At 37.0% G+C, this 20265-nt stretch overlaps 1 protein-coding gene across 3 annotated transcripts in view; it reads right to left on the bottom strand.

Annotated features, from left to right (window-relative positions):
• ARAP2 (ArfGAP with RhoGAP domain, ankyrin repeat and PH domain 2) overlaps positions 1-20265 on the bottom strand; it is a 216130-nt gene that overhangs the window by 116204 nt on the left and 79661 nt on the right. For all 3 annotated transcript variants that reach the window (XM_059923215.1, XM_059923216.1, XM_059923218.1), the window contains 6 exons: positions 15189-15304; positions 12142-12341; positions 8860-8945; positions 7676-7858; positions 5020-5194; positions 4410-4544 (listed from right to left, as the gene is read on the bottom strand). In XM_059923215.1, coding sequence (XP_059779198.1) covers positions 4410-4544; positions 5020-5194; positions 7676-7858; positions 8860-8945; positions 12142-12341; positions 15189-15304 — 895 coding nt within the window. The remainder of the gene's footprint in view (positions 1-4409; positions 4545-5019; positions 5195-7675; positions 7859-8859; positions 8946-12141; positions 12342-15188; positions 15305-20265) is intronic.

Raw genomic sequence — 20265 nt, 5'->3', positions numbered from 1 at the left:
GAACTCCAGAGGTGACCTACTGAAATACTCCTATGAAGTGATATAGATACTATAACAGAGCTAGGTAACTTGGTTGTCAGCTACCACCTGTAGGATATACCTAAACTCAAAGGCTCACTGGAACCCAGAAGCAGCTGTGTACATGGATAGCCTCTCTGCTACTCTTCCTCCTCCTCCTCATCCCCTTATCATCATATGCATGTGGCATGCACTGTTCTACACATCTTATGTACAATAACTCACTGAATCCTCAGAACAACCCAGTTGGGTCAGTTGTATTACTACATGCCCCTTTCCTTATACCCTGCCCACAGGCACAAGCTGGTTGACTGACCTACCCAACACCACACAAGTACTTAGCATCAGAGCTGGGGGTAAAACCCAGGCAATCAACTAGGGAAGCTACCCTTCTATCTACTTCACAAACTGCCTCTCTGTGCCTGTTACATGCTTGAAGCATGTATGTCCATTTTTTAAATGTATCAGCGTACAGCAGAGGTCATACCTTCAAATAGATATGTGCACAATCAATGTATGATAGTTAAGACGAAACTATTATTTTTTGAAACCATATAGTTGTTTCCTGATGAAGAATTTCCTCACCTGATGGCATTCAGTGTTCACAGAAAATAGGAATACACACTAGGAATCCTTTCGATTTAAAATAAATGTATTACAGCCTTGGAGAAACATTTTTAAACTATACGAGTTAGGTATTCATAGAACAAAAGACCTTCAAAATTCCTCACTGCTAATCTATAAAATAAAATATAAACAGATAATAGAGAATCTCTAGTAAACCGTATCAACCACTTTCTTTTAAAAAATCAAACACTGTGTCGACAAATCAAGGTAAGATACCAAGGGAAAATAATACAGTTGAGGGGAGAAAACAGAAAACAAAATCAGGATGCTATTATTCAGCTCTACACTTAGGTTTAACAAGAGCTATCAATCTTTCCTTTCATGAACACTAAATTGGGAAGAAAAAGAAAAATACAGATCAGTCTTCATAACCAGAGGCTAGAAGAACTTCAAATCCTGAAAACCTGAACTGACAATTTGAAGCCTCTGTAACTCTCTGAAGGACTGGCATGCATTTTATTCCCTGACTTTTTTCTTTGTTTTTAATCAGTCTATTCTATGGCCGTCCTGACAAGCCCTGATGGAGTTATGCAGTCCAGATGCTTTCAGAGGCAAAGGTGACAACCACACTTTAGTCTCTAAATCTTTCAGATAATTCAATTTTTCCATAAAGCTGGTGCTCAACAGGAGTACCACCACTGCAGAATCTTGACAGAAAAGAAAAACAAAAAAACAAAAAAACCCACCGGAACTCTATGTTTCTTGGTAGTTCGACTTTTTCTTCTTCATTTTTAAGTAGGCTTTTTCTGAACAAAATGTGTTTTGTTCAGAATATTAACTAATAACTATAAATGGAATATAACCTTTAAAAATTGTTAATCACTATATGGTACACCTGTAACTTATACAATGTTGTATAGAAACTATACTTCAATAAAAATTATATTAAGTCAGCTGTGCTTTTACACGGGTAGTAATGTGATTAGAGAAATGCCTATTTATTCAACAAATATTTATCACATGACTACTATGTGTGGACAGTGTTTTAGGCACCAGAGATTTGATAATCCTGAATAAACCAGAAAATGCTGATGCCTCAATGATCTTTCACTCCGGGGGGGGGGGAGAGAAACAAATCAAAGAAGGAGGGATCATTTCCACGCGATGAGTGCTATGATAGAAATAAGCAGCACACTATGAAAGAGAAGAGCTGACAGTGGGTGCACTCTTTAGTGGGCTGCCAAAGAGGTCTCTCCAGCCAGGTAGCACTGAATTGATCCCCCGAGAGATGAGAAGCAGTCAGGCTGGGGGAAGTGCGCTCCTAGCAGAGTGAACGGCAATCACAAAGGTCCAGAGGAGGCAGAAAAGAACATGGCATGTGGCAGGAACAGACAGGAAACGAGTGTGGCCAGGCATGCAGAATAGGAAGGAAGGATGTGAGATGAAAGGCGGAAGGCGCGAGAAGGTCTTTAAGGTCTTAATAAGGAAGAGAGTTATCCTCTGTAATGGGAAGCCATTAAATGTATTTGAATGATGGAAATACATGATCTGATTTACATTTTCAACAATCACTAAGCCTGTTTTGGGGAATGATTTGGAGGGAAGCTAGGGCAGATATCGGCAAGTAAGCAGGGTTGGGGCATGGGATGGGGGTGGGCGTATTACAGCCCAGGCAGGACAGCATGGTGGCTGGAGCTGGGATGATGTTAGTGAAGATGGCGGGTAGCCAACTGATTCATGGTCTATCCTGAGTTTGAAATGAGAGACATATTGGATGGAAGAAATGAAGACCATCAAAGAATACCCTGTCAGATTATTTTCCAGTGAAACCATTTCTACGTGCTGCATGGTCAAAGTACAAAAGTTCAGTTTCCCATTACTTAAAACCGAATGCTCCAAAATGAGAAAACATACCCAATTAAATTACATATATGGGGAATGCACTGTTTTCTGTTTTTTGAAATAAATTTTAACAACAAAAATCCACAGTTAACTTATAAAAGATAAAAAGGAAAGAATGATTTAGTTACAAGTTTAGAACATCAATTCAGTCCTCAAGTGATTAAGAAAAACAATCTACTTCAATGAAATATTAAAACAAACTGGTAAGTCTATAAATATTATAACCAGAATTGCCAAAAAACAAATAAAAGCTTATTTTTAGCCTGCAGAGTACTTATGATATATTGAGAAGCTTTAGGAAGAAAAGCTTATATTTCAAATTCCCTATTTCAACTTTGTATAAGTGGTTTGAAGGGTGGATCTAAGATATCCTACAATTTAGAAGAAACATTCTAGAAAGCTTGTACACTTATTAACAATTACATTAATTGCCTTGTTATTCAATTATTTTAATAATTACTATCATCAATTCACAGATTGTTCTGATACTTTTTCCCTCCTGATCACTCAACTTTCGACTGCTTAAGGGTTAAATACAGATAAGGAGCAATGGAAGATGAGAAAATCTCTGTAAAATTCATTATTTATTATTGGTTAGATTGAGTAAAGGAAGACATTAAAAACCATTTGCTGAAAGAACCACAAAAAACCTAAACTCAAAGAATAAAAATGCTCTGCCATCTAGTGTCACCCAGCCATCACACTCACCAAAGCCAAAGTTTTACAATAACAATTATAACACAAATCAGATGTAAAACTCCGCTTCATGTCGAGTTCCTCCACTGTTCATGTGAAATCAGCATAATATCAACTATCTTGCAGAGCTTTTATGAGGATTACAATGAACATAAAAAAGCGATGCCTTACACATAGTACATGCTCACTAAAGGAGAGTTATTGTTTACAGGAAAATCTAATAAAGTATACTTAATCCCAGTACAATTCTGCTTAGGGTTACAATTTTTTTTTGGAAATAAAGCCTTTAACTGAAATAATCACTTCAAATGCATGAGGATCAGGATTAACATTGTAAAGTGAGTTTTTCATCCTATTGTTCCTTTGATCGAGTAATATAGCTGGATTTTACCACCTAGGGAATGACTAACCAGGCTCCCAAGCCTCTGAACATCCATCATCAACTGGCCTGTACAGCTTAATCTCTCTTAAATTCTCTTTGCTCCAGTGAGACAGAGATCATTATATTTTCATGCCTACATTTCCAAAATTAGTTCAAATGTATATAACAAGAGCATGAGACCTCTTTCTTACTCATTTTCGTATGCCTAATGCCCAGCACATGCCTGATTCAAGGAGCTGAATGGATAGATGGATAAATACCTACTATGATTCTGCTAAGATTAATGCCACAAACCTAGAATAGGTTGTTAAATCAAATTAATTCACATCATTTTTTTGAAACCATGCTTAAGCTTTATTTTACTTACACAGACACACACACACACACTAATCATCAGAACAAACTGAACTACTGATAGAATATGCTGATAGAATACTGACAGAATATGTACTGAAAACTTGTCAGTTCTTCCTACATGTTGACATTTATCTATATTATCTCCCCAGTTAAGGTTTCTGTCCCGAATGGAAGGGGCTAAGTTTCACATTTCTTTGGAATAACCCTTAAATCCTGAAACAGAATTGGTTGGCCCTGAGGTAGATGTCACTGAATTCTGCTGAGAAGTCACTCAGCATTCCAAACCAGTGGTAAATCTTTGCTGCAGTGCATGAAATAATATCTGTGCCTGGAAGCATTTATAAAACCTCAAAAAAATATTTCTCTACCGCAAGATCAAATCTAACATCTTAAGGGGAAAAAAACAATCAAAATTTAAACCTAATTGTTTTGATAATGAAATAAAGTTTTACCAGATAACAAATCTAAAAGGAGCAAGAAAAGATACCTTCCAGCAGTTTTTTTTCTGAAGAGAGTTTAGAAGCTGCAGCAGGAGCCTGATACAAAAAGTCACAGAGGAACGTGGACTGGGAAGACTCCTGACTTAATCCACCTTCAGAATGTATGTCATGTTGAGGGAAATCTAGAAAAGTTACAGAAATAACACAGCTGAAATCTGAAATGTAAACAATTTTCCCTTTGCTTATAAATATGTAGGTGAGTTTTGAGGTAGAAGAAAAACTACTTCAAATATACCGCAGAATAAATATACAGAGGTATTTATTTTACTTTGCAAAAAATTTGCAAATAAGCACTTCAGTTGTATTTATTATTCATGCATGAAAATCAGATTTAATTTTGGTGAAAATGATTATGTGGGATTAACTATTTTAATCTCCCATTTATAAAATTAAAGACACATAAAAGATTTATTTCCTAAACTTTCCCCTTAAATGAAATAAAACATGGGTCTTAATAAGCATCGTCCATCTTTTTGGTAATTACATTTTCTTTTCATTCTGATGGTTTTTCTGATTTGAGAAACAAACAGATTCGTGCTTCAGTTCTCTCAGGGATATATAAGGAGAGATCAGGCCAGTGAAGGGATAGGGACTCACCTGAGAATTTGTTATGGTAGAGAAATTCCATTTGCAGACTCTGCCCCGCCTTCTTGGCCAGCAGATAGGGGGTACTATGCTCAGGGTCGCCTGTTGCACACATGACATCTGCTCCACTGAACAGCAAAGCCATTGTTTCCAGAACATCTGGTTTCACCACAGCAGCACACAGAGCCTGGTCAATAAAAGAAAATACAATTTTTAAGTGAAGAAAATATGATTCTAGCTATTAAAATGTGTGAAAGTCTGCCAATTCATTTATAAGAGGAAGTCTGTATTCCTTTTTTTTTTTTTTAAGTTTTATTTATTTATTTATTATTTTTGGCTGCGTTGGGTCTTTGTTGCTGCACGTGGACTTTCTTTAGTTGCGGCGAGCGGGGCTACTCTTCGTTGTGGTGCTCAGGCTTCTCATTGCGGTGGCTTCTCTTGTTGCAGAGCACGGCCTCTAGGTGCGTGGGCTTCATTAGTTGCGGCACGCGGGCTCAAGCTACTCCGTGGCATGTGGGATCTTCCAGGTGCAGGGCTCGAACCCGTGTCCCCTGCATTGGCAGGCGGATTCTTAACCACTGCGCCACCAGGAAAGCCCCCTGTATTCCTTTTTAACAAATATAATAATCATTATGCCCTGAATTAACCAACAGACAAAAAAGGCCTGCTTTGCATGAATTTAAATTTCAACCAAAGATGTCCAAATCTCAATTCATTGTTTTGTTCCTGTGATGTTCCAAATCTTCAAATCTGTCATATTTGCCATGGAAGATATTTTGTATGTTTACATACTATGACAATGGCTGATGCTCAGAAAATTCAAAATATTTCAAATGTAGTAATAAAGTATCCACTAAATGTTTTGTTATGTCATATGAATGTTGTATGCATATATGTCTGTATGTCTGTATTTTCCAGAGCAATTGGGATGTGAGGAATCTTTAAATTACTGTTATGCTTTGGGAATTTGAAAGATGTGTACAAATTCAGGATTTGTGTACAAATTTCCTTTTAGAAGGGGGTATAGGTAGGGAGGAGGAACAGCAAGCAAGACACAATAAGACATGATTGACATGATATACATCATCATTGTACAAACAGTAAAACTCCTGGAACCTGATTTTTTTTCCTTTGAAATAATAAGCTCCCTTCACAACTTTTCCCATCCCCTCTTCTTGCTTCCTCGCTTTATTGGCTTTCCATTTGCTTCTGAACTCTCTGATTTGGCACCCTGATTCCGTCTGACTTCTTAGCCTTGGGTTCACCATATTCCTCCTTCCTGACATGGTGCACCTGGACAGATGACGGGTTAATTTGCTCTCTGTAATGCAACTTCAGGACAATCACTCGCTGATTATGCCAATGGGCAGCTCAGAGAAGAGTGTACAACCAAGAAGTCCCAGGACACATTCACAGCTCCAGCCTAGAGGGTCTACTGCTAAAAGAGTACTTATCTTTTCTACCATGGTCTAGCTAACCTCTACAATTTCCTTCACATCAGAATCAAGAAGCCTAAATTCTTGTACCTGACTGTACTAATTTGCTAGGTGATTTTGGGCAATTCCTTCTCATCTCCAGGTCTTAGTTTTTCTGCACCTGCAAAATGAGGATATTGGAAAGTGAAACAGCTAACATCCCTCCACTGGGATATAGCCTCTGACTGCTCTCACAATCTAATCCCATGTATTTCCTCTTATTCTCTCTCTCATTATCCTATTCTTTTCCTTCACAGCGTGCTGCATTTGCTATGGTATATTTATTGGCATGCAGCTGTTTATGGTCAGTCTCCCCTGCGTGCAGATCACTCTCATGAATAAAAGAATCACATCTACTGTTTACTACAACTGTACCCCAGAACCTAAAAATGAATTCAGCAATGAGTGAGTGTGCAATAAATATCTATTCACCACGAACACTCAATGGAGAAAGGATAGTCTCTTCAACAAATGATGTTGGGAAACTGAGTAACTACGTGTGAAAAACAAAAAAAATGAAATTGGACCCCTACCATACACCACTCTAATTTGAAATGTATTAAAGACTTAAACATAAGACCTGATACCATAAAACTTCTAGAAGAAAACATAAGTGGTAAGCTCTTTGACAGCAGTATTGGCAATGATTTTTTGGATATGACACCAAAAGCACAAGCAACAAACACAAAAATCAATAAAGGAAAGGGGGGCAGGATGCTTAACAAATTCTTTGCCAAAACGGCAACATAAAATGGTCACAAGAAGACCTGGAATCACTCAACCAAAGGCAAACGACACTTCAAATCAATGGCACTAAACAAACTACTGCTTTTAAAAATAAATTAATTGAGTAAATGAAGTTAATTTTGGTGATACCAAGTCAACAATGTACCAGCTGAAGTTATGTTCAGTATCCTGTCCCTAAAATGGGGAAAGTTGTTGAAGTTTTAAATGGTGTGGGCCTATGTCAGATAGAAACTTCAGTTAGGGACAGAAGTTTATTCACTATTGATAACGAATCCTCAAGTGAAATGAAGGGAAAAAAACCAATGGCACAATCTCACAAAAGGAAATAAAACTAAACAATAATTTTATGCAATAGCAAAAATATTTTTAAACTTTTTTTCAAAACCCTTGGCATATATTTAAAAAGACCTTAACATCCATGTCTTTTGTTACATTTCATTGGTTACCTTATTTAATTCTTCCTTGGTAAGAGATGCCCAAAGGGTTTTTCTGAATCTTCCTTCTTTGTATTTCTGAGTGATAAAGTTTTTTCTCTTTTCTACTGGAGAGTCCACGTGTAATTCTTCATCTTTTTGAAGACTACCAGCCCAAAAGTCATTAGCTCTTTTGTTTCCAATGACAATAAAAAGCTGAATTATCAAAAAGAAATTATAAAACATATCAATTCACAAAATGTATTTGAATCTGCAGAAAACTGACTCACATGACAAATTAAAGCATAGCTTGGTATAAAATATGCAAAATACAAGACCCAACTTTTTCCAGAAGATGGAGTGTGAAAGCAGATACTAGTTCTATTTTAAATAGTCTAGCTGCTCGTAATAATGGTAAAAGATTAGCTAGAAAAGAAACTGCAAGCAACGCAAATTGCAGCAAAAGCATTATTACTTTTTTTTTAACATCTTTATTGGAGTATAATTGCTTTACAATGGTGTGTTAGTTTCTGCTTTATAACAAAGTAAATCAGCTATACATATACGTATATCCCCATATCCCCTCCCTCTTGCGTCTCCCTCCCTCCCTATCCCACCCCTCTAGGTGGTCACAAAGCACCAAGCTGATCTCCCTGTGCTATGCGGCTGCTTCCCACTAGCTATCTATTTTACATTTGGTAGTATATATGTTACTTTTTGAAGGTAGCTCACATTGAGACAGATTCATTTAAAATGGCTGAGTAGGTGGGCTAATGTGGTTGAGAGTGGTACAGACACCTGAGCAGAGAATGGATACAGGAGACAGCAAGTTAGACATGATCTCAGTTAGTGACAGAGCATGGCCAAGATAAAGAATAGTCGATTTTGCCAAATGTTTTCATTCACTTTTCTGATATTTTATCCATGCTGGGTTAAAAAGAAAGAATGTCAATTCTGGCTTAAGAAAAAGCTGCCAAGCCTTTAAGAGTAGTTATTACTATTAAAGCTCCTTGTATTTTTTATTCTTAAAATAACTGTCTCATTTAGGAAGCATTCGGAAAGTTAAAGTAGAAAGTTACTACTATCAAACAGGCTATAAGCCATTTTTATAATGTGGTGAGAACTTGATCAGAGAGCTCTTAAAGCAACCACACCACCCCACTGCACACCTCCTCCTGGACCTCTGCTGACCACCACCACAGTCAAGTAGGACTCACCTCAATGAGTTCATTGCTCCAAATGCTGGCATCCATTTTCAGACTTCTAACCTTGGAATCTTTTGGTCCTAAAGATCTATGTTGCCCTGAAGTCAAAAAACAATTGATTTCTATCTGAGTTTGTATGTAAACGTATTTTACCTTTAAAAAGAAAAGTGTATATGTACGTGTATAGGTATGTGTGGATTAATATATCTTTTGAACTTAAACCAATACCTACTTTCCACCCTACAGCAGTGGTGGTAATCATACAGGAATCATAACCAACCACAATGAAGATAACAGAAATCACCATCACCACCCTGTACTGGTATAAAATTACACTTTTAAAAAGTGTGTATACATGTACATGTGTGTATATGTGTGCGTGCGTATGCATGTATGTGTGCATGTATGTATGTGTATATACGTATATATATTTTTTTTTCATTGGTAATTAACTAGAAATTGTAGGTCACTGAAAACATTTTGTAATGGGTCTGTGTAAATTATACATATGTGAGTGAATACAGATATCATCCCTTTACTCTTAAAAAAAACTAGCTACAACTGTAATAAATGCCTGCTTAAAAATCTAAAGTCGATTCTTTATTCTACTCTTATGCCTGGAAGAGAATGCCCAGCATTCTATCATGATCAATTTAATTCTGCTGTATAAATCATCATTCAGCCATTACTGGGCATTCAGGTGTATGTCAGACTCTTTCTAAGCTGAGATAGAAAAAAGGTATATAAGACATCATCCTTGACGTTAAGGACCTTTTGCCTAATGCGCATGAGAAAGCTCATTGCTCTCTTTCCTCTCTCTACATTACATAGGTTCCTTTCCTCCATTCTTTGAGAAGGAAACTACTCAGAGCACAAAGCCCTAGAATTCCCATGGCAAGAATCTGCATAGGTTTGCACTTATGGAGACTACAGAAAGGCAATACCAAAAGGAGTCAAGCTCGAAAGCATGCAGGAAGAAGGGATGCTGGAGTAGCCTAGGAAAGAATCTGAGTTGAGGCAGCAGGAAAAGAAACAATGTGGAGAACAGATTTAGAGATATTCAGAAGATAAAACTGATGGGACCTGGTGGGCTTTAAGGAAAGAGGAAGGGTCAAGAGGGTCTCTCAAGGTTTAGGCTTCAGTGTAGGGTAGATAGTATTGCTTCTGACCAAGATTTGGAATATAGGAGAATATACAGTTTAATGTAATGAGCTGGGCAGCAATGAGAGTTCCATTTTATCATGTTAATTTTGAGGTATCTTGGGCAAATCCAAGTTGAGAATCTAGCAGGAGCTATAAGAGTAGAGTTTCCAACAGAGTGAGAATCCCCTGCTTAAAAATGAGTATTGAATTCAAATGACAACCTCACTCAGGAACATCAGAGTGAAAGAGAGCTTAGGATATAATCCAAGGGAACACACATATTTTAGGAGCAGGCAAAGGAAAAGTAACCTGGAAAAGGATGACCAGAGTAGTAAGAGCACACTAAGAGGAAATGGTGTGTCGGAAGTTGTGGGAGGATGGAAAGTCACTGAGAGACAGATTGGGCAAGAGTGTCAAATACTGCAGAGAAGGCAGTGAAGATAGGAACTGACCACACAGAAACTGAGAGGTAAAATACACTGCTAAAATATTTTTACTGGAGGTGAGAGAAACGAAGACTGATTACAGGATGCTGATGATACACTCGAAGTTAAAGAAATGAAGAAAACCTGTGCAGACCACTACACTTGAAAGTATCTTGTCTATGAAAGGAAAAAGGAACAGAGAATGACATGTAAGGGAATAGTAAGTTTTCAGAAAGCTGGTGTTAACAGAATTATGCAAGTTTATATGCTGAACCAAATAAACCATAGTTGAATACAGTTGCCCCTCGGTATCTCGGATTGGTACCAGGACCACCCACAGATACCAAAATCCGAGGATGCTCAAATCCCTTGTATAAAATGGCCATAGTATCTGCATATAACCCACACACATCCTCGTATACTTTAATTCATGTCTAGATTACTTTTAATACCTAATACAATAAAATGTTATGTAATAGTTGCTGGTACATGCAAATTCAAATTTTGCTCTTTTGAACTTCATGTAAATTTTTTTTTTTTCAAATATTTTTGATCCCCAGTTGTTTGATGTAGAACTGTGAATATGGAGGACCAACTGTACTTACACAGAGAGTGAATAAGTGACAGGGTGAGGATCCTGAGAAGAGAGGAAAGGAAGAGAACATACGTAGACAGAGCAGCCTTAGACAACACAAACGCTATCTCTTCCAATGAGACTGGAGAGGAGAAAAGGTTAGGAAAAAATACAAAGTCAAGGAGGGTTAAATGATGCTTTTTATTGTTGCTATTGATGTAGGTGATTAGCTCATGAGGACACCTACCTCAGTGTGATGAGAAATGTGGTAGCACAGAGCTCTAGAAAAGTCTGAAAGGCTTGAAGCAGCTGTCCTGTCTTTGCTCTGAGGTGCTCTTCCTCTGCATTCTCTCAATGAAACCTGTGCTCAACTCTATTCCTGCCCTTATCACACTCTATTGCAATTACTATTTATATATTTGTGCAGGAAATGTCATGTCTTGTCTTACAGATCATTTTAATTCCCAGGACCAGCACAGTACCTGGTAGAGCTGAAAAGCTGAAGGAATGTTTAGGTTGTAGCTAACTTTTTCCAAGACCTCCACGGTCGCATACCTAAGCTAGGGTCCATTCCCTCTACTCACTTGGACAGCTGTCTTACCTCCCAAATACAACGAGCTGTCAAATAGTTTGTAAGGTATAAGATCACAAGATGAAAATAAGTCACAGTACTGGTTACTTTCATAAACTTCAATACACCTGGAAAATGCTTCTATATAAAAATTCCCATTATAAGAGATACCAGATCTGGTGAACCAAGATTAGAGCGCAGAGCAGACTGACGTGAAAAATAGATCTTACAAAATATGACTGAGGAAAAAGGGACAAATCATACGAAGAGCAAGCGTGTTCAGGGTGCATTCTGAAACACATTCATCCAAAACCTAAAACTTTCAGCATTGTCTTTTTAAAATCCATACATGGGCCAGTAGGCACAAAAAAATGATTACATGCTTAAAAATCAATTTTTATATCTAAGTCATGCATAAGAGAAGTTTAGAATGATATTTCTAAATTTGATTTAAATGTAATAAGTTTTCTCTGTTTTTATTTTTCATAGCCGTTAGCTGGGACACAGTATATACGACACTAAAGAACATTCAGTGCCAATCTGCCACCAAACAGTGATGCGCGTAACTTATCACTAATTACCTGCACACTTCTTACAGATGACAACACAGAGATTGATGGATGCCCAGTCAGGATTTGGGGCTTTACAATCTGCACAGCTCCTGTTGGACTCATTGAACCAAATCTTCTCAGCTACTTCATAATCAGAGAGAGTTTCTGCTATCGATTGCTGCACAGCTTCAATCCACTCTTGTTTCTCTTTTTCAGACTCGGCTGTAAAGCTGAAACAATTAACGTTTCTGCATTATCGATCTCCCTTGTAAAGGCCAATTAAGCAGTATGTTCAGTTTGCATATTCATTTCACTCATAAATTAAACAGCTGCTGAAAAATATGCCTTCCAGGCGGCTGGAGTCTTTTCTGTTAAAAATCATCTCATTGAGAAATCTATTTTTTTTCCTTTAACTTTCCACATTGCTTATGACTTTGTTTACCTATCTTGAACCAAAATTAACATACACATTTTTCTGACCAGGATATAAAAATCACCTTGTTAGGTCAAAAGCTTAAAAGAGAAGTCATGCTTCCTAAGCAGTGGTTACATAATAATCAGTAAGAGGCTGGCAGAGTTTCAGGACTATTGGCTTATTTTGCCAAGAAAATATGCCATAGTCTGAAACTAAGTTATCAAAAACACCCACGAGAAATTTTGATTTTTTTGTCTTAAAAATAGATTCTTGTTTTTAAAATAGAAGAATGTCCAGATGGCTTTAAGAAACTGAGAAATCGAAAAAGTTTTAAGTGATTACTATTCTAACAGAATTCTAACTCAGTTTTAGCCATGTAATTCTTAGTGTTTACTGGGTGCCTGAGGGAAGGAATAAAACATTAAAACATCAGTTCACTCTTTCAAGAAATATTTACTGAGTACTTATAATGTGCCAGAAAATGTGCTACATATAGTGCTCCAAACTCAGTCAATGACCCACAAAATGATGCTTTACACTGAAATTTTCTGTTCTGAAGATGAAACTGCTTTGAGATACAATGAAAACAACAGAGGATTAACATTTTCTACATAACCTATAAAGAAATTGAGTGGCCTACATGGATTATATTTTTTGAATCACTTCATGGTTCCATCATCACTATAATATTTATAAATTCCTTAGTGGTTTCTGCTTCTCTATAGACATTGGTCAGAGCCCATATGGTACAATGGAAAATAGATATTTGGTCTTAGTCCCTGGTTCCTGATATATAGTTCCCCAAACCCTTGGAATACCCTGAGTGATAAAAGTCCTTTATACGCTAATGAGATAGCTTGTGGCTGAAGGCTAGACAGCTTCAGGATGGGAGCTGGTCAGCAGAAGACCAAGATGTGACTAGAGACTTGGAACTTTCAACCAGCCCTACCCCGTGACCTCTGGGAAGGAGAGAGAGGCTGGTGGAGTTAATCACCAATGGCCCAGGATTTCATCAATCTTGCCTATGAAATGAAACCTCCATAAAATCCCCCAAACCACAGGGTTCGAAGAGCTTTCAGGGTGATGAACACCTTGAGGTGCTGGGAGAGTGGTGCACCCAGAGAGTCATTACAGATTATTAACACATATTAAGAACACACATTAAGTTTTCTGTTTCATTGTCATAATAAAGCAATTACCAGAGTGTCATAATACAAGACATGTATCAAAATGCTAAGATATTTGATCATACGTGCTATGAGATCCATTAAATCCAGCAACATTTTGAGCTGAGGTTCCTTTTAGGAAATCATGGAGCAATTGTAATTAGGGATTGTTCTTAAAGGACAGACTGTATTTGGTTAGGCTAAAAGAGGCAAAATAACAATACAGCTTAAAGACAATGTAATATCTCTTCTTATTTTATACCTTCAAAATAAAGTAATTTTTCACATATTTGTGGATCAAAAATCACCAAGCCTTCTAAGAAAAGAGGTATTACAAAAAGAAATTACACAAATCTCATGAAGTTAGTATCTTTCAGGTTGTATGATTATTCAAATCACTTTTGCAAGGTGTTATTATACACTGGCTAATAAATTACATGATATGAAAAAGTAAAAACATAATTTTTTTCTTTGTTTCAGGTGTACAGCAGAGTGATTCAGTTTTATATATATCTATATTTTTTTTCATATTCTTTTCCATTATAAGTTATTACAAAATATTGAATATAGTTTCCTGTGCTATACCGTAGGTACGTGAATATAGTTTCCTGTGCTATACAGTAGGTATTTGTTGTTTATCCATTCTGTATATAGTAGTGTGTATATGTTAATCCCAAATTCCTAATTTACCTCCCCACCATCCCCTTTGGTAATCATAAGTCTGTCTTCTATGTCTGTGAGTCTGTTTCTGTTTTGTAAATAAGTTAATTTGTATCATTTTTTTAAGATTCCACATATAAGCGATATCATATGATATTTGTCTTTGTCTGTCTTCACTTCGTATGATAATCTCTAGGTCCATCTAGGTTGCTGCAAATGGCAAGATTTCATTATTTTTATGGCTGAGTAATATTCCATTGTATATATGTACCACATCTTCTTTACCCACTCATCTGTCCATGGACGTTTAGGTTGCTTCCATGTCTTGGTTATTGTAAATAGTGCTGCAGTGAACACTGGGGTGCATGTATCTTTTCAAATTAGAGTTTTCTCCAGATATATGCGCAGGAGTGAGATTGTAGGATCATGTGGTAACTCTATTTTTAGTTTTTTAAGGAACTTCCATGCTCTTTTCCATAGTGGCTGCACCAATTTACATTCCCACAACAGTGCAGGAGGGTTCCCTTTTCTCCACACCCTCTCCAGCATTTATTATTTGTAGTCTTTTTAATGATGACCATTCTGACTGGTGTGAGGTGATACCTCACTGTAGTTTTGATTTGTGTACCTCTAATAATCAGTGATATTGAGCATCTTTTCATGTGCCTATTGGCACATTTTTATATACTGGCTAATAAATTATACAATATGAAAAAGTAAGAACATAATTTTATTAAGTGTCCTATAAGAAGTAAAATCACCACTGGCAATGTAAAAGGGGATCACTCAAGCTTTCTTGTAGTAGCACAAACAAAAAATGTTTAAATATAACTTACCTAAAACTCCTATAGGGAGTGATTATTTCAAAAGACTGTTTCACAGTTCGGTCCACTTGCTTTACATTTGCTACATTCATAGGAATTATGGTAATACCAAGTCCACTCTTAAAATCCTAGTTTGGAGAAAAACAAAAAATTATAAAGAAACAAAAATATGGATTTTGAAAGTATATTTATATTCTCTAAAATTTAATAAACCTCATCAAATTTTACTACAACATATAAAGATGGAATTAATTCATTAAAAATGGATTGAGAGTGGTTTTATTTTAGGTAGTCACTTTCAATACATGGTAACACGATAGCATTTGAAGCTTGACAGGCTATTAATAAAGCAAGGGTCTTTTCACATGAAACATAAGTTGACTAGGACATAGATCTTGAACTACATATGCCTTCCTGTTAACAGTTAGGCACTTTTTCACCTTTAGCCATTTAGTAAAGGGAACTAACAGTGAACTAACCCTTACCATGGGCCCAGCCATTTTCCAGTTGGGGGAGCCAGATGATACTGTGAGGTTGGTATAATTATTAATTAGATAAAAAGAAGGGAAAACCGAGGCTCAAAAAGGTAAAGTGACGCGGAAAGTGCGGCTGGCTGTACCTGGTAGAAAGGGACTGAAATCCAAGCCATCTGACTGCTCACTCTTTGTTCTGCTGAACGTTGTTACGTCTGCTCTGTCACATTTTCCTCATTTGCTCTCAACCAAAAGCATTACTTATATTACAATTTTATCTCATTTCCAATATTTCATTACTTTCTTCTTCCTTCAATTAGATTATTTAAAGGCTCCTCTAATGCTATTTTCGTATGAAAACTGCCATTGATTCAGCACCTACAGCCACTATGTTCAGCTTGATCTATCAAAATTAGAAACTGTTCAAAAGGCTACAAAGTCTGCCTTCTAAAAGCATTAAAGTTTGCAATATATTATCTAGCCATAAGGGTTCTGGAATTTGATTTCTCAAACCATCTCACACCTTAAAAATACAATTAATCTGTACCTCGAAAAATGAATTATCTATGTGAACAGGTTCAGATTAAATGTGCTCTGAATTCCTAAATTAAATTATGACTAGGAAAAAGTAGCCATACTAAAGACGACTGCAAAAAATATTGGCCCACTTTCAGGAAGGACACTTCTGGCAGAGACCGTGAAAGAAACAATTCACAGGTCTTCTCTTTGTCTCTCCTGTTGTACAAGCTAAAAGCAAAAGTACTATTTTTCCATCTCCCTTGCAGCTAGGAGTGAACATATGTCATACTTATGGTCAATAAAATATAAATAATTCCTGGCCTGGGGGGCAAGAGGAGGGGGGTGGAGAGACAAATCTTCGAAGAAAAGAATTTCATTCCTTTCCTTTCCATCTTCTCGGGAAACAACATCTAGAAGCACAAAGCCATTTTAGAATGTAAGCATCCTTGAGATGAAAAGCCTGAGGACAAATTCTTGTACTGTAAGGATGCCAGAGTGAGGAAAAAAAAAATAGGAAGAATCTTGTTCTCTGATGGCATTAGCAAGAGATTTGTTAAAACAAATCCCTGTCTATTTAAACTATCCTTCAGGTTTTTGTCATCTGATACTAATACATTCCTGGTTGATAAAATAAGTGGTATAAAACAACATTATAACAAATTTCCCCCATTCGTAGAGGGTTTCCATTCACAAACTGCAGAAAAGTTCCACTTCATATTTTTTAAAATGCACAAGTTTTTAGTGAGAATGAAGAAATGACCCATTTGTAAATTGAGTATGATTTTTTCTGATGAAAGAACAATGGTTCATTTTGTTGGGAGAAACAAGCCAGAAATTGAGTCAGGAATATAAAAGATGCAGAGACATGCTAGGTGTTGTGAAATACTTAGAAGGTGATATACTTCCACTTTGTATCATAAGCCCACCTAACAAAAAACAGTACTATATGGAGGAGGGGAATCAAACTTTTCCAATCTGCCCCATTTTAATAAGTTTTAGCATACTGGTATAGAGTTAAACTTATAATTATCAAATTAAAGAAAACAGATTCTCAGTTATCTATAACAATGCTCCTGCTGGATAATGTAACTATTGGAGAAACTCCCAGGGCATGTGATTAGAAATTCAAACTCTCTTTTATAAATCAGAAAATAAAGTAGGGGTAGCCAGGTAAGATATTTTAGAAACAGCTTTCTGATGGCTCAGCTTGATATGGGGGTACCTCTAGAATAAAACAGTCAGGCTGCATCTTCTTCAAACAATTCTCTGTGATGCAGCTTTTGACAAGACCTGGCTATCAGACTACTCCCGCTTATTATTCTCTGATGGGGGCCTGGCCTGCAGGTACTGTGTGTTACTAAGGGCAGAGATACAGACTCAGACCATCAGACTAGCAGATGGTAAGACTGACAACCTTGGATGGAAACTGATGAGCCTCATCAAGGCTCCAGCCTGAAGAGATGGTGCCTCATTTCGACAAGCAAGTCGTGAAGTATCTACATATAAAGCTGCGACTTCTGTTAAAAATAAAACAAGTGAGGGTTGGCTCAAGGCCCCAGATTTCTCCCAAGCAAGGCAAAGATGATTTTTTCGCCTGGAAAGAAACTGTAACCCATTTATCAGCTGCTTGCCATGGCCATATGGTTTTGAGTAATTAGAGTATCCACTGAACTCACCAACACAAATGGACTGTAAAATGTACAGCAGAATAACAAAATAAATGTCAGTGCTCTTGAAAGCTATTAAATATGAAACAACTGCATTTCTTACTAAAAATATTTGTGGTGACATTAAGTCATCTTTTCACACAGTCTTTAGAACATGTTTAGAACATATCTCATTCCTAGATGCTCATCAGAATTACCTGTGTTGATCTCTTCCTCCCACCCTGAGATTCTGATCCCACGAATCAGAGGGCTTGCCTAAGGATTTTCAGTTAAAAAAAGGCAAAACAAAACTACCACCATATGATTCTCATGCGTAGCAAATACTGAGAAACAATGAATTAGACAGCAGAACCAGTTGTAGGATCTAGACAGTATGAGTCTATAGCACTTAAATATCAGGATACAAACATTTCTCTCTGCCTTCTGCAGAGCAAAAAAAAAAAGCATGCAGTCAGATTATACAAAAACCATTTTAAATTATTAAGACTAGTGGTTAAAAATAGGCTGGTCAGAACACAGTGACACGTTGGATTGTCAAGAACCTATTTGTCCTGGATTCCAACCCTTCTGCTAATGTCCAAAGGCTTTAAAAGTATTGGTCTTCATTCAGCATACACACTCCATAACTGATTTAATATCTGTTACTGCAGTGCTCTGAAGCTTAAAAACAGCTATGAACTCTTATTTGATTTTCTTAACAATTCTGCGAAGAAGGCAGAGCAGATACAGCCATTTTTAAATGAAAACATTTGTCCTGGCAAAACCGTGTTTGGTAAGAACCTAGCATCTGCCAGAAATGTGCAAAGCTGTGGGTCTGCACAAAAGCATAAGACAGGGTACTCACCTCGGGGAAGCTTAGAGTCTAAGGAGGGAATGAGAGAGAATTGTAATAAGTGCAAAAAAAAAAAAAAAACGATCCATGGCTGTAGGGTAAACACTGAATCCAACCCAGACAAGAGAGAGCTGTGTTCGTATTTTGTCCAAAGGAGGTGACACTTGACTGGGCAAACAACAAAATCCAAACCAGCTTGATCAAGCGTACCTCTCTCGCTTCAGTTCACTTGTTTGTAAAATGGGGCTAACAGTAGTACCTATTGCATCAGTGTGTGAGGATTAACACATAAAAAATGCTTAGAAGAATGCCTGGCGCATAACGTGCTATCTACTCCCAGTTAACTAATTGTTATTGTTATTGTTATTTTATACCTCTTGAATGTGAAGGCAACCGAACATATTACCTATTAAAAAGTTAATTACAAGAAAATGCATGCTTAAAAATAACTAGCAGGCATATATAAATTTTGTAAAATGGGATGGAATGTGAGTGTTAAACTTTCAAGAAAATTAAAACTAAATTACCCATTAACTGCAATCTGATTGTGAGCACTATTCTCATTTTGGAAAATAGGCACGAGTCGGTAACATGCCAGACTTCAACCTTTAAAACCCTATAAACTGCATTGAAAAAAAACAATAGCATAGAAATTCAATAGGTAGAAATATATTGTTACAGAAAGCATAAGCTAAAAACAGATTCTGGAGTAAACTATATTTTACAGTTAATTTGCTGTCATACAATGTAGGATCTCAAACAGCATGAATGGCCACACTTGGCAGAGCAGGTCTGATGTTGCAAAGGTGATAATGATGATGTGGGCACCAAGAGTCAGAACTGGGGGAGAACCTTGGCTGATCCATTTACTGGCTGTATGACTACTGGCAAGGTCCTTAATTCATCTAGACCTCCATTTCCTCATTTATGAAAAGACAGTACTATCTACCTTATATAGCATTGCTATAAAAACTGAATGAAGAAATACACATTGGGGGTCTGATACATACAGACAGTCCCCTGATTTGAGGGTTCTAAATACAGAATTTGTCTTCAATGAGAATATATCCATTTTATTTACAGTGACTGAAAGTATCCACACCAATGATTCCATATTCAACATTCAGATTAGAATTAATGGCAAATATTTACCACGACACTGAAATGGGTTATTTGTACAAATGCGTAGCAACAGAACCTGGCTCAAACTACCTTTTAAAACTACAAAGTGAAAGAGGAAAGCAACAGTTTGATTCCTAAACAGAAAAATTAAAGAAGGGTTTGTTAACCCCAAATTCGCTGAAATCTCAAACCTATTTTTGGAAACACCAGATGCCAGGTTTCCATGCCAGGAATTTAAGAACTCGGTGCTTAGACATTTGTGGGAAACAGATGTGGCATTGTATGACATTGGCACCAGATTTCCAGGGAAACACCAGATGCAGAGTTTGGCCAGATATAGAACCAGAAAACCAGCAGGCCACCACCTCCATCCTGCTGCTTCTTTCTGCACCACACAAGCCAGAGCCCTATGAGGTCTATTTAAATTCTGTTAGAGTTTCATTCCCATGCCAGACGCGAGGGAACATTATGTTGGG

Source organism: Balaenoptera ricei, chromosome 5 (assembly GCF_028023285.1).
Source record: "Balaenoptera ricei isolate mBalRic1 chromosome 5, mBalRic1.hap2, whole genome shotgun sequence".
NCBI lineage: Eukaryota > Metazoa > Chordata > Mammalia > Artiodactyla > Balaenopteridae > Balaenoptera > Balaenoptera ricei.
Note: the sequence above shows the minus strand (reverse complement) of the source record. Positions and strands in the feature narration are given on the sequence as shown.